The sequence below is a fragment of the Anoplolepis gracilipes genome, chromosome 15, assembly GCF_047496725.1.
Source record: "Anoplolepis gracilipes chromosome 15, ASM4749672v1, whole genome shotgun sequence".
Lineage (NCBI taxonomy): Eukaryota > Metazoa > Arthropoda > Insecta > Hymenoptera > Formicidae > Anoplolepis > Anoplolepis gracilipes.
The window spans coordinates 3,425,704-3,441,586 of NC_132984.1; the positions used below are offsets into that span (position 1 = coordinate 3,425,704).

At 38.0% G+C, this 15,883-nt stretch overlaps 1 protein-coding gene across 1 annotated transcript in view; it reads right to left on the minus strand.

The window, feature by feature from the left end:
- Window positions 1-1,970: 1,970 nt before the first annotated feature.
- Mgl (low-density lipoprotein receptor-related protein megalin) overlaps window positions 1,971-15,883 on the minus strand; it is a 42,921-nt gene continuing 29,008 nt past the window's right edge. The window contains exons 12-29 of the mRNA XM_072907608.1: window positions 15,650-15,851; window positions 14,442-15,441; window positions 13,686-14,334; window positions 12,385-13,555; window positions 11,882-12,302; window positions 11,351-11,559; window positions 10,789-11,184; window positions 10,014-10,581; window positions 9,524-9,767; window positions 8,824-9,431; window positions 8,452-8,744; window positions 7,822-8,339; window positions 7,486-7,723; window positions 7,160-7,414; window positions 6,564-7,070; window positions 5,309-6,287; window positions 5,136-5,235; window positions 1,971-5,030 (exon numbers count right to left, since the gene is read on the minus strand). Of these exons, the coding sequence (XP_072763709.1) occupies window positions 4,755-5,030; window positions 5,136-5,235; window positions 5,309-6,287; window positions 6,564-7,070; window positions 7,160-7,414; window positions 7,486-7,723; window positions 7,822-8,339; window positions 8,452-8,744; window positions 8,824-9,431; window positions 9,524-9,767; window positions 10,014-10,581; window positions 10,789-11,184; window positions 11,351-11,559; window positions 11,882-12,302; window positions 12,385-13,555; window positions 13,686-14,334; window positions 14,442-15,441; window positions 15,650-15,851 (8,634 nt within the window). The 3' untranslated portion in view covers window positions 1,971-4,754. The remainder of the gene's footprint in view (window positions 5,031-5,135; window positions 5,236-5,308; window positions 6,288-6,563; window positions 7,071-7,159; window positions 7,415-7,485; window positions 7,724-7,821; window positions 8,340-8,451; window positions 8,745-8,823; window positions 9,432-9,523; window positions 9,768-10,013; window positions 10,582-10,788; window positions 11,185-11,350; window positions 11,560-11,881; window positions 12,303-12,384; window positions 13,556-13,685; window positions 14,335-14,441; window positions 15,442-15,649; window positions 15,852-15,883) is intronic.

Genomic DNA, 15,883 nt, shown 5'->3' on the forward strand with positions numbered 1-15,883 from the left:
TATACGAAATTAATGACTAATCAATTGATTGTAATTCGCGATGTGAGATTACATTTAAATACAGGAAATGTACATATGACTCGTTAAAGAAGTAATTACACCTTGTAAATATATTGCGAGCAATAATTTATAATTGTCATTCTTTATTACTTCGATTTCTATTTCGAATAAATAAATTGCGCCAAATATTTATTTATTTTATCGATAAATAGCTACCGTCTTAATTGATATGCATATTTACAAATCTTTGATTATAACGTTAATTAATTATGCAAATTGATAATTGCTCATTTTCATAAAAAATTATCGTTTTAAAGAGCCATGTATGTATTGTATAACTCATGACATGTGTTACCTGCTGGAGATTCACCTTGCGAATGACAACCTTATACATATAGGTAATGGTGCACAAACAAACGTCAAAATCGTTCATCAACTGATTTGTTATTGCCCCCAGATATTATTTGCTGTCGAATATTTAACATTTTGTGAAATATTTGTAATCTTGTGTCGAATATTGCGTTATTTATATTCTCGTATTTCCAATTAATTAATAATAAACGATTCGGTTTCCACATGATGGTTTTCCATTACCATAAATTCACTCGATATGGCGATTCGTGTGTTACTCCGTTTACTTAATTCGAAAATGATAACAAATAAAACATACACAGGCCAAAAATTAATTATCTACTATAATTCTTATAAATACGTTACGTTAAAAGTAATTTAACATTCACCTGTACGATGAAATTGTAAAATATCCAATGTTGATTTATATATATAATATATATACTATGTAAAATATATAGATATACATAAATTAAAAAACAATGTCCAGGATAATTAATATTTGGAAAAATATAATATATATATATATATATATATATATAAAACTCAATTTTTAATAAACTCTTTATAAAAAAAAAGATTGAGTTTATTAAAAAAAAAGACCTTTTGTCATTTTTTTCTTTCTAATATATGTACATATGTATATAAATAATATATAGCTTAAATTGCAACGATACATTGATATTTAAAATACATTTGTTTAAAATATATAATATGTTATCCTGAAAAAAAAGGTTAGCTAAAATAAAATATACATCTAAAAATCTATATGCAAAATGCGCTTTCTTGATCCATAATTTATGAATGTATACGCATCAAACGGTGATAGAATCCAATGCACACTCACTCAAAAGTACATACATAACATATATGTATATATTATACACACAGAAAATAAAATTGATTTCTCGTCATCAGATAAAATCCAATTCTTCCTTATCAGTTGCAAGTAAAATATCCAAAATAGTGATATTATTGTTATATAATAAGAAAGATTATTTCATAAGAATCAACATGTAATAATTGATTTTTTACAACTTTTCATATTCATTACGTATATGTGCTCATTTTTTAAATTAAAATTTTAATTAAATTCGATTGATGATTTTTATTAAATGCTTATATATTAATCTATCTCTCAGTAATTTTTAAGATAATCTTACGTTAAGAAAAATAACATCTTTTCTTGAATACGAACAACTATCTACATTAGTTAAATTACATTTTTTTATTTCAAATAAATTCAATTTTATAAATGCAATATATTATTAAATGTATCAGAATTGTAATAAATTTTAATGTAAAAAAAGCATATTAATTGAATAGAAAAATTAGGTAAAATTAGGAAGCGGAATTGCCGAATAACGCAATTTACGTTCTCGGACGTGAAGGATATACAACGATTACATGTGCGTTCGATATTTAACAGGTAACAGCCAAAACTGGATTGTCAAGTTTAAAATTTATTCTTGGACGGTATCTGTTTGATATTTGCACAATATATTAACAATGATTATTTTGTCAACTTGATAAAAAAATACAGAAAATACTGATATATTTATAATAATATTAGGACACTCTGGAACCCTGCCCAGATTAAAGTCGATTGCAACAAAAAATATATATATATTTATTTATTTATATATACTTTTCTGTATAATAATCTGTTTGGAGGATGAGTCAGTATCGATAATTCTCCTCTCTTAATTACACGATCCGTGTGTGTGTACAACGTGCTCTCACGTTGAGAGATCTCTCAATTTATATAAATTAAATAATCTTGTATTTTAGACACAATTATTTGACAAAAGCACACTCATCTGTCCTTTCAAATAATGTGTTTTAATTATCCGATATTTACACAGCAAATTATAAAATACTCTCCCAGTTTTAAAACAATCACTATACACCAAGTGAAACAACTTTAAGAATATAATCTTTAGAACGTAATATTTGGAAATGTCAGGATACAAAAATTATTATATTACAATCGTGATTTGTGTAGAAGAAGAATTACACGCTTACTGACTGTGCAAAAGAGTGTATATGCATTAAAAGGAAGAAACTAACACAGGCACTCATTTCATTAATCGTCTCCTTGAATTTGAAATAATCGTCATATGTAATATGACATGACTTAATTATATAAAATTATTTTTTAAACTAGATAATACAGATAAAGATCATTTCATTTTTATTTTTTATTGCCAATCATTATATTACTTTTAGCAATTTTAAAAATAAAGAAAAAAATGTTTCGAAAACGAAAATTAGTACTCACGAATTAGGAATAAGAGAAAGAATAGCACTATACAAAAAATATTGAAATAAATCTCTGATTTAAATAACGATTAGAAGATTGACTTCATATATATATATATATATATATATATATAAATTTTCGTTGATTCCTTTTAATTCAATTGTCTTTTGCAGAAAGAACACCTCACACAATCTAGAGCAATGTACAATTATGTCAATCGAGCACATATACCGAACATATATTCACCGTGGAAGAGATATTTCTTTCTGTCGTAAAATCGATCGTTGTCCGCAATAACATCCACAAAGATAACATTTAATAATGTTCATGCGTAAAACATCTATCTCGCATTCGCGGAATTACACGCTTCTATTTACTGTAACACGGAAGGCCATTTTTCAACATAAAAAACTATATAACGCCATGCCTCTCAAAATATCCCGCTAAGAATACAGCTTCTTGGACAAACATGCGTGTATCATTAACACTCAACTATTATAACTCAATACGAATAATAATACAATCGCAATAGGATCTTTAACGATAAACATATATAATCTGAGAATGATAAACTTTAATTAAAATTATTGGTTGTTAAAAATTGGTTGTTAAAAATATGTATATACGAAAGTAATATTAAATTTTAATTAAAAATTTCTTTTTTTTTTATTTTATGTTACAGAAAAACGTGATAACATTAGGTAAAATAAAATGGAGATTACTTTCAGAATTTATAAATATTTTTCTACTTTATAAAAAAACAAATCTTTCGCTCCACTTGTAGTTGAGAATTAATTTCGACACATACATCAAGTGCTCGAATTGTATGGTTGAAACAAATATATAACACGATTGAATTATTAAACTATAATATTTTACAAATAGCAAGCAATTATTTTCAAATTGAATATATATATTTTTAATAAAATTGTGAACGAATTATTTGTTTTCATTATACTTTTGTTGTTATGTTTTATAATACAGATAAAATATTAAAAATCGTAAATATGAAAAAAATAAAATATTAAAATGATATATATATATATATATATATATATACATATATATAATATATATAATATTATATGTATATATAAAAATATTTATAAATATATATATAAATTTTATGGCAGATGTTCCGAAAGATTATCGAAGAATGCAATGCATCATCAATTCGAGCACCGTGCACACCTGCACGCGTACACGCACATATACATATACATATCCTAGCTATCGAAAAAGTGTCCCGCGTTATCGTTACACTTTGTCAGCAGCAACTTCGAATTAGAATGGAATGTGTTGCGTTTTTTTTATGGTACACAGATAACATAAACGCGTTATACTTTATTATTAGCAATAATATTTACAAGACTTACAAATCACACACCTAATAAAAAATGACACAATCGTGCCTATTGCAATTCGCTTTCGCCCTATTATCCCCGCAATATCGATATTATCGATTCGCAATCATTGTCATTTGTGGTTCTATATTCTTGAAAAATGTCAAGATCCTAAAACCAGTTCACAATTCTTGGTATAAAGGATCTAGAAATAAGAATCTATGGTCAAATAGATCTAGAGATAAGCATCACCACAGATTCTTAGATTTGAGGAGCTTGGAAATTGAACATCTATGTATTATGATTCTTTAATGCAAGAGTATAACAAAGTTGTAGATTTATGAATCCTTATAAAAAAGTGCATTCTCAATTTTATTTACCTCTTAAGATCTTAAGAAATTGTAAAGAAAATATATAAAATGTAAAAATTTACATTTAAAATTTAGGAATTTTACATAAATCTAACTTTTGCAAACTCTTGAATCTAAGAAATAACATATATTCATGACAATAATCTTTTGATATCCTTTTTCTTAAAAATCTTGAAAATCTCGATATTCTCATATCCGAGGATCACTAAATAGAACAGAACTTTAATTGAATCGTCACACATTTTGTCAAAAACGTCTCAGTAAACAGCTTAATAAATAACGTACGAGCTGCAAGTAATCCGCACTATTTACGTAGAAGTGGTAAACTAATTTTAATTACGTTTGTCCTTATATATTCTTCGCAGTCGTCAAACATGTCGATCTGCGTTCAAGTTCGAGAAGCACAATAGAAAACAAAAATTAATCCTAACACTCGGACTTGTCTTCCTCGACCAGCTGCTGGGTGTCCTTGCCCGAGTCGATGGGCGTCGGGTCCAGTTCTCTCCTCTTTAGATTCAACTGCGGGGGCTCTTTGTGCTGCATGCTCGAGGGTTTCATCTCTGCCGGTGCTTCATACAGGTTACCAACACTGGTACCGTTTGTGGTACCGCTCTCCATATTCACCGCGTCGTACATCGGATTGCTAAAGTCTCGGTTTTTATGGGCAACATCGTTGAGATTATATTCTACGTCGAGAGGTTCCTGTAAGCATAAAACAAATCAAATGATAACAAATATTTCGAGGAAAAATTTATTAACATGTCATACTAATTCGTCTCTCTAAAACAAAACGACCAAAGGGCTTACCATCCTTTCATGAGCAGATTCGCCAAACTCTACATTACTGCCTTGCCGGAAGGAAACACTTTGAGCACCCGTGAGACTGCCAAGACCACCAGGTTTGCCGCTAGAAATAATAATCAAGTTTTATAAAAGAGAAATAATAATTGTATTATTGTATCCAAGATTATTATGCTTACAATGGTCGCTTCTTGAGAACCATGAAGATCGCGGCAGCACAGAACAGTATCAGCAGGCATATGACTATGGGAATGACTATAGCAGCAGTGGATCCACCTGCTCTGGCGGCGACTGCCGCCATTTCGCAAAATTCACCATGGAATTCCTCGCGGCAATTGCAGGCCAGCTTATCATCTTCCTCCTGACATCGTCCGCCGTTCTGGCAACGACATATCCTAGGTGCTGGCAGAGGTCTTTCATTAGTGGCGTCGCAATGCCTCTCGTTATTATCTCTGATCAGAGGCTGAAGAGGATCACCGTTGTCCGAGCAGAGACAACGGTGGCCGCCCGGAATCGTTACGCAGAGATGACTGCACTGATCGTTGTGGCAAGGATCTCTCAGGCTGGTGTTATACCTTAGTTGATGGTAGACTTTGAGGCCACCGGGACTAGGAAGATTCTTGACGATAGTATGCGGAACTCCTCTGCCGAATTTATCTTGTCGTACGAGCTCGCCCGTTTGTTTGGCGACCCAGTAGAGATTATTCTCGAAAACATCCAAGGCCACCGGATATCTAAGCGGTAATCCGACCCTCAAAACAATTCTTCTGTTGTTTCCGGCCAAGTTGATCGCCTCGATAATATCTAGCTTGATATCAGACCAATAAAGGGTATGTTCCATAGCGTAATCGATAGTAAGTGCCGAAGGACTGGCAATTCGTTCAGCCACGAGCAATTTGCGTCTATCACCATCCATCCACGCTATTTCGATCTTTGGCTGATTACCCGCGTCAGCCCATACAAGTTCGCCTCGTTCGGGATCCACAACCACCGATGTCGGTTGCTCAACATTCATTCTGACTATGCTACGCCGATATCTGCCGTCCGATTTGGACATCATGATCCTACCTTGAGGAGGAAGGACTGTTTGATCAACCTCGCTCCAATAGAGATTACCAGAAATCCAATCCACTGCTAAGCTCGTCGGTTTAGAGTCCACTGGAAAAATTAATATTATTATATTAATTCGAATATCGTTGACATTAGTTGCAAATAAATAATATAATATTAAATATTGTATAATATTAAAAATAATATTAAATATTAAATATAAAACAATATTAATGTGTTTTGCAAATTAATTATTCCGATAAATGGTTTAGAAATTAAATTAAAAAATTAAAAAAAAATTAATTAAATATTTAAGAAACTGAGATTAAATATCTTAACGTTTAACAAATGATAACTAATCAATTAGAGAGTTGAATAACATACTCTTCAAATTGAGATCTTGCGCGTGTCCAATTTTTGCTTGGCCTTCTTTGGCGTTCACCATATAGGATCGTTTAATGCTGTTATCGTGCGAGTCAATCCAGAAAACGTATTCCGTCCTGGGATCGAAATCGATGGCGTTCACTCTCTTCTCATTATCTATCACATCCATCTCTTCTCTGTTATGCAAATCATAGGCCCTGAGTTCGGGTCCTCTGGCAAACAGCACGACAATATTATCGTCTTCAGCGCGACACACACCGCTATGCTTATCCGACAGTTGGAAACCTTGCCGGCAAGAGCAGGCATACGAGCCATTCAAATTAGTACAGATGTGAGAGCACTGATGTTGATCGGTCTGACACTCGTCAATGTCCACGCAATGTTTTCGATTGTCGGGGGAAATTATGTAACCAGGATAGCAAGCGCAGATGTAGCCGCCGTTCGTAATGTTGTGGCATTCATGCGCGCAACCGCCGCGATCGTTCGGCGAACAGTGATGATTATGATCTGAAAACGCGAAAAGATGATAACTTGTGATGATTTGCGATTGACATAGCGTGATCGAGAGTGGAAGAATATAAACGAATAGAACTTACGACATCCCAATTCGTCCGACAAGTCACCGCAATCGTCCGCGAGATCACAGAGTCTTATACGATCAATGCATTTCTTATTCGCGCAGGTATATTCTGAGATCGAGTCGCACGGACGAGTATGCTTGACGCACATCGTCATGTTGTTCTCGTCCGACCCGTCGCCGCAGTTGTCGATTTCGTCGCATAACTGATACCTGGCGATACACTTGTGGTTGGCACACTGGAATCGTCTGTGCTTGTCACATTCGAAATTCGCTGCACAAACAGAGAGAGCATTAATTTCCTGCTTTTCTATTAAACAAAAAATCTATTAGTAATAAACTTACCACACATGGTTGGATTCTCGTCGGAATTGTCGCCACAGTCGTCGGTGCCGTCGCAGATGTCGGTGAGCGAGACGCAGAGATTATTGTTACATTCGAATCGGGATTGCGGACAGTATCTTCCTCCGGGGTATCTGGGCGGACAACCGAGTTCGTCGCTCATATCGCGACAATCCCGCGCTCCGTCGCAACGAAGATACGGCGCGATGCAATGACCGCTGGTACATTGGAAGCTCTCGCTCTGCGAGAAGAACAAAGGATAACACAAAAGAAATATAAATATAATGCATCGTGATATATAATAAAACCGAGAATCAGTTCATCGATCCGTTTACGTACCTTGCACACCCACCGATGACATTCCTGCTCGTCGCTATTGTCGCCGCAGTCGTCTTCCCCGTCGCATCTCCATCTGGACGCGATGCACTTGCCGTTTCTACACTTGAACTCGGATTCGGAGCACTCGCGGTACTTGTCCTTGCACATCGCGTCCGCCTCGTCGCTGCCGTCTCCGCAATCGTCCGCGAAATCGCAGAGCCACTGCTTCGGCACGCACCGGTTATTGGCGCATTTGAAATCCATCTTGGGATCGCACTTCGGACAGCTTTCCGGACGCTCGTCGGAACCGTCGCGGCAGTCATCCTTGCCGTCGCAGAACAACCACTTTGGAATGCATCGGTAGTTTGCGTGTCCCGGGCAACGCTGCCATCCGGTTGTGCAATTCCTTTGACGGCACATATATGCCGGTTCGTCACTGTCGTCCCCGCAGTCGTTGTCAGAATCGCACATCCATAACTTGGGAATACATTTGCCGTTTTTGCAACTGAACTCGGTACTCGGGTCGCAGGCACGATTGTCTAAAAGAGAATATAGTTAGCGTGAATTGAAATAAAAGCAAAATAAATTAAATTATTCAGAATTCGTATATTTTACCTAAATCGCAAAAATATTACAGGCTATTCTACTCACGACAAATAGCAGGGTCCTCGTCGCTGCCGTCTTTACAGTCGGCGTCTCCATCACATTTCCAGGAGTCATGTATGCAGCGACCGTTCGATTTACACTTGAACTCGAGTTCTCCGCACTCGAGCGCGCACTTAGCTTCGTCGCTCTTGTCACCACAGTCGTTGACGCCGTCGCAGATCGTCACGCTCGGCGTGCAATTTCCGTTCGCGCATTGGAACACGCTCGGTCGACAGTTTCTTGGCGGACAACTCGTCGACTCGTCGGAACCGTCTTTGCAATCCTTCTCTCCGTCGCATCTGCCATATAATTTTTATTGTAATCTTCTTCTTAAGCTCTTTAAAAAAATTGCGATTTAAATATATTTGAATATCTCACCTCCAATACCAAGGAATGCACTTCTCATCGGGCGGTCCGCAGCGATGCTGGCCTGCGGTGCAGTTCGCTATGCACGTCTTGCCGTCTTTATCCAGGATGAATTGATTCGGACACTTGCATTTGTAAGAGGTGACACCAGGCTGACCGTATCCCTCGAGCAAGTACGAACTAGCAGGCGGTGCGATAAGACAGAGATGCGAGCAACCACCATTATTATCCGCACAAGGATTATTGTAGGGCAACTGTCGAAGTGGGTGATAAGCGTGGATGTCATAGGGCCGATGCGTAGTGTTGCGTAACACCTGTAAACGAGTGCCAGAAAACTTTTCCGCTCTGCTAATCGCCTTTAGATTCCAATCGGTCCAGTAAATGAAGTCATCAAACACGGTGATGGCAAACACGTGGGGCACCGAAGAGCCAGACAGAACGATTCGTCGATTGTGACCCTCAAGATCGGCAAAAGCGATATAATCCAGATGCGCGTCCGCCCAGAAGATGCGATCGGTGAAGTAATCGATCGTCAACGCGTTCGGCCAAGCGATGTCGTCCTCCCATGTAAGAATTCGAGTGAAGTTGCTACCGTCCATGCCCATCTTACCGATGTACGCCTGAAATTAAAAACATGATTATTACAAAGCTTCGTTTACGCAATGTGATTTTTTTTGCAAAAAAATTTATAGAGTTTAATATTATATCCAACCTGAAGATGCCAGGATGTAAAGTATAGGTATCCAGTGCCAGGGTGAATCGCGATCGCGCGTGGATCTGCTATTCCAGACTGTAGAGTCTTCCTGTTGGTGCCGTCGAGTTCGGCAACATCTAAATGCTTCGCGTGACGATCTAGCCAATATAATTTTCGACCAACCCAATCGATAGCAATTCCTTCCAGACCCAAACTGTCATGACGGATGATGGGTTCTCTTTCGCCGCCGTTTATCGGTGCTCTAAATAAAAGAGTATGTTTATTTTTGTAAAAACAAAAAAAAAACAGCAAATATTATCTCTAGGTTCGACTCTACTATTTAAGCTAGCTCTCATTTAAGAATGAGCAAATCAAATTTTTTCTAACTAAATTCATTTTTATAATTGATTTATTTGGTATTAAATTAAATAATAATTATAGTTATTAAATATTAATCATTTTACACGAATAAAGTAGTATTGAGAATAACAAGAGCACACTGACGGACCTGTATATCGTCTTCGCGGTAACGTCGCAGAAATACAACATCTGCTGGGCGTAATCCGCGTCTAGCGCGACAACGTTAACCAGATCCTGATGCATCAGGCTATAGTTTGACGCGTCGATTGACATGTTTCTGACATAATATTTATTCGTAAATATGATCCACGGTTGAATGTTGTCTCTGCGCTTGCACGTATGCTCGTCGGCTTCTCTTTCGTACCAACGCTCGTTGCATTTGCAGTAATATCCGCCAGGCGTGTTCTCGCACTGTTGACTGCACACTTGAGGTGTTTCTATGCACTCGTCGATGTCGTCGCAGGCCTTGCCATCGGCCAACAATTTGTAGCCGGGATTACACTCGCAATAGAAGCTGGTCGGTGTGTCGACACATTTGTGTCCGCATTGATTCATCTCGATACGAGCGCACTCGTCCACGTTGCAGTGCAGCGGCTCGTCACTCTCGTCGGCGCAGTCTGGTTCCTTGTTGCATACCAGTTGCGAATCGATGCAATTACCGTTTGCGCACATGAAATCCTTTGGATTCGGGCACGTTGTATTCTTGACTCTAGACGCTAAAAGAGGAACAAACAAAATTTCATCAATTATATTTCAAGTCTTGCCACGTCAAGAAGAGAAGGTTGAAAATACATTTATTAAAAAAATATTTGTTTACTTAAGATTAAAAAAATTTTTTATATGTGAATTAATTTAAGGAACTAATCATAATTTTCTCTCTTTCGTGTATGTTTTATGATATGTTAGTATTATTATATACTTACGACATCCTACTTCGTCCGAATGATCGCCGCAGTCGTCCTGACCGTCACAACGGAATTGCTTTCGTATGCATTTGAAGTTTTGACAAGTGAACTCTTGGCTATTACAGGGCTTATATTGAGAATTGCAAAACTTGCCCTCGTCGCTACCGTCGCCGCAATCATTATCATGATCGCACAGCCAGTTTCGATTCAGACATCGTCCGTTGTTACAAGTAAACTGATTCTCGGCGCAAGGGGTTGGCGCCGGGCAATGATGCAAAGTCACATTCTCATCGGCCCCGTCAACGCAGTCCGGATCTCCGTCGCACAGCCATTTCTTTGGAATGCACTGAGCGCGGTTCCACATTTTGTTCGCGGTACAAGTAAACTCCGTTTCTTCATCGCACTTTCTGTCGTCTGAAAATTAAATTGATCAATGATGAATAAAAAATACAGTAAGAAATTTAACAATGCGAAAGATTGAAATGTTATAAATAAAATAAAATCCTTGAATCAATGAAAGAGAAACGGAGAGAGGGAGAAGAGGGGGAAAGAGAAAAAGTGCGTGTATAGTAAAACTTACTGCATTGATGACGCTCATCTTCGTCAGAGTTATCCAGACAATCGTTGTCTCCATCGCAGATGTAAATTCTGGGAATACAGTTGCCGTTATCACAAGTGAACAAATCGCCGAAACACGTTCTACCCTCAGATTGGCAGTAACCAGGAGGCTCGTCGCTTCCGTCCAAGCAATCATCATCTCCATCGCAATACCAAGTAGCTGGGATACACCTATATATAACAAACGGTATGTTTAATTAAGATTTTTTTAGACACTCTATGTAATTAGCGAAAAAATTCTATTTATAATTTTATGCGTCACATGTTTTAATATATACGTGTATCGACATATATTTTGATTTGTATGTATTTTATGTATTCAAATGTGTTATTTTACATGACACGTACAATTTATAAATAGAATTTATTATAATTTTTTCAAGTGTTTTTAAAAAATATGTATATATCTATCTAATATTTCTAAATAAAAAAATATATATATATATATATAAATCTTCTATTAAAATTATCGAATTATCAATCAATACTTTACCTGTGATTAGGACATCGGAAGCTATTCTGAGGACAAGTTCTCTGAGCGCAATGAATCGGATTTTCATCGCTATTGTCACCGCAATCGTTATCGCCGTCGCAGAGCCAGTATGGTTCCACGCAGATGTTTGTCTTTTCGCATTTGAGATGATTCAACGGACATGTAGTGTTGCGAGGACAACGCTCGTGTGTCTCATCGGAAGTGACATTGTCTTTGCAGTCGTTGATGCCGTTGCACACCTGAGACTGCGGTATGCATCGGAAATTGGCGCAGGTGAATTCGCCCGCTGCGCAGGGCGGGTAGACGCATCCCTCCTCGTCGCTGCCATCCCGGCAGTCGTTCTCGTGATCGCACTTCCACGTCTTAAAGATGCATCGGCCGTTGTTGCAGCGAAATTCGTTCGGACTGCAGGAATGATGAGCTAAAATATAAAAATTCACAAATTCTCTTTCAATAAATTGCATCACTAAAAAATAATTGCGTCGAATTTCCGTCACACTCACAGCAGTATCTGGTGTTTTCATCAGAACCGTCGCCGCAGTCGTCATCGCCGTCACACGCCCACATTCTGGAGATGCATTTACCGTTCCTACAAGAAAACTTGCTGGCGTCGCAAGTGACATTCTTTGGTACACACATTCTATCCTCGTTTACAAGTCTGCTGTTATCGTCGCACTTGCACTCCGCAGAGCCGTTGTGGCTTGGGTGACAGGATTGATCGCAACCGCCCTTGTTAATGTTGCAAGGATTAACGGTGCATTGCTGTCTGGCCGCAGAAAAAATGTGAAGGTCACGCGGGGAATCCTCTAATCGTTTTACTAGTTCAATTTTATCAGCTCCCGTGTACTTTTCCGCTCGATAGACCCCGCGAAGCTGGAGATCCGTCCAATAAATGTGCTCCCTAAAGACAGTGATAGCAAAAGGATATATGGTAGCGCTGATAAGAATTTTCCTGTTGTTGCCTTCGAGATCGGACCGTTCAATCTTCTCACGCACGGCATCGGTCCAATACAACATCCTATCATCATAATCGATTGCCAAACCACTAGGCTGCGAAAGATCCTTATCAATGATGGCGCGTTTAAATGATCCCGCCATAGTAGCTTTAAAAATCTTGCCGGATGTTCCGAAACGACCCCAATCCGTGAAGTAGAGAGAACCATTGCAGGGGTCGACAACGATGGCGCGTGGCCGATCCACACGTGCAATCATCACCAAATTAGACCCGTCAATATCCATCGCGTAAATACTATTGTTGGAAGAATCCGTCCAGTATACTTTCTTCTGAGTCCAGTCGTACGAGATGCCTTCGGGGTTAATTCCTTTACTGATCAATGTGTGCAAGTCGGAGGAGGATGGTCGATTCGACGGTGTCCACGCGATTTTCGCCCAAGGACGAATCTGAGTGAATAGCAGTTTTTTATCTTGGTAGTCAAAGTCCACTCCGACTACATTTGTCAAATTTCCGACAGGCGTGAAAGGTACATTGGTGTTTTGCGGATCTATATTGATAGCGCGAATCTCTGTTCGCGTAGCAAATACCAAATATTCTTCGACATTTTCACAAGTACGATTATCAGATGAGAGTTTACCCACTGCGCAGTCGCAAGTAAATGATATAGGATTGTCCTTCGGGAAAGCAAAGCACAGCTGAGAGCATTCGCCGTTTGGTACCTAAGTTAAAAATTATTTCCGTTGGTTCTTTTTATAAAAATTTTTAATTTCTTTAAAGAAGTTTTGCTTCTTTCTAAATAAATAAAATGCAAAATATATATATAAAATTTATTGCAATTTATTTTAATACCTGAGAGCAAGGATTCGTAGGGTCCGTTGGTTGGCTGCTTTGATCGAAAATGGCGATATCCCTGAGCTTTTGGAGATTTGTCCTGACAGGGATGGGAAGACTGGTGTTGCCCTTCAGTTTACTCGCTTTGAAAACGGTGGCCAAATTTCGATCTACCCAATAAACATCGCTGCCGAAAATGGCGACGCCCATCGGATTCGGGAGATTTCTACGGATGATTTCTCGGTTTCCGCCAGTGTAAGATACTTTCTGGATAGTGTCCAATTTCGAATCGACCCAATAAATGTCATGCGTAGCAAGGTCAATAGTCAGATCGCGCGGTGTGCTAATACCAGATGTCACGATAGGGAACCAATTGCTACCATTGAGGAATGCTTTGCCTATTCGAGGATATTGTCCGTAATCGATCCAATACAAATATCGTTTAATTGGATTTACGGCTAGTTCTCGAGGAGAATCAGTAGTCGTCTTTACGAGAACTTTTCGATTGGAGCCATCCAACCTGCAGACCTCTACGTAGTTATCATGAGGAAAGACATTGGCAAAATATAAGTTTCCTGCGATCCAATCCACGGCCAGACCACGGATGCCATTGGAACCAATTCCTTGTTTGACTATTTGTTGCAACTCTGTGCCATTAGGCCGTACTCTGAAATAAATCAAAAGTATATCATGTATTATAGTTGTATTAAATATCTTTATAGAAAAATTTTTACATCAGAATATTTATAAAAATAGATAATAAGATTGTCTTACCTAAAGATACCGTTCCAAATGCCTCGATTAAATTCTACCCAATATATCCAATTGCCAGCGTAATGTACGTCCACGTGTAAAATATGATGGCCAATTCCAGCGATAGGTATCATGGCCTCTTTGGAGTCTTTGAGACTATAACCCCTGGCGACATCTAATTGAGTTACTACCGCAAATGTCTTGTAAGGCTCGCATTTGGTATCGGAGACCTTTCTGTAATCCATCCCGCAAGCACAAACACGAGTACCTCCGGATGCAGGCAAACAGAGCTGCTCGCAATCACCGTTATTAACAAGACAAGGATGAGATCCAGTGGCACGTTTTTTATAAATAGTCAAGGTACGAAGCTCAGAATCATTGTCGATGATAGTGACCGGATTATCGCCGTTAGGTAGATCGACACGTTCGATTTTCTCGTATTGCGGATCCAAATAATACAGACGAGATTCGTGGACGGCTAACGCCTTGGGCAATGCCATGTTGTTCGCGGTGGTGAGAATAGTACGGACATTTACACCATCCGTCGACATGGCTTTGATGAAAGCCGGATTTTGAGAGGAAAAGTATAACGTTTTGCTAGGAATATCGATAGTGAGGGCTTCGGGATGTTCCACATTCTCTACGAGGATCAATGGATTACTGCCATCCATATTTACTCGTCCAATCTTCTCTGGCACTCCGAAGCCTCCCTCGTCCACCCAAAATACTTGCCCGTCAATGGGATCCACGCACATTGCTTTTGGTTTAGACACCGACGTTCGGTTACCATCATTCGCCAAAACAATCGTACGGAATCGCGTCTTGCCATCCAGTTTGATAGCCTCGATGTTAGAAGCAAATTTATTGCCGATAAACATATTGCGGCCGAGCCAATCTAGCGCCATGGTGGATGGTGAACCGACAATACCAGTGTCGCCGGAGGGATTAGGAAATTCCGTTCGATTACCACCTTTGTAAGGGATGCTATAAATTGTACCATTTTCGTTGTCACTGTCTTTACCTGAGATTAATAAAATATATTTTAATTAATATAATACAAAATATTATATGATGTAATACATATATATTTTAAAATATAAAATATTAAATTCTATTAAAATATTTTTAATTCTCTCTTATAATGATTAAAAAACCTGAATAAATCAAGAATTGATTAACAAACAAATCAAAAGTATAATAAGAAATTTTGTTTTCGCATTGTATCATACCTTGCAACCAATAAATGATACGCTCTTTTCTATCAAAGTCGATAAACCTTCCACCTTCCACGCCAACAATAGGTGTAATATATCCAGTTTTACTTTCTCCAGGCGTCAAGGAAACGTCGACGACCTGAGAGCCTCGGAGAACCATCAAGTATGGCGTCTCCTCTTCCATACAGTGTCCATCAGACAATAATTTAAATCCAATCTAGAATAAACAGGATGAGAAATATTATATGA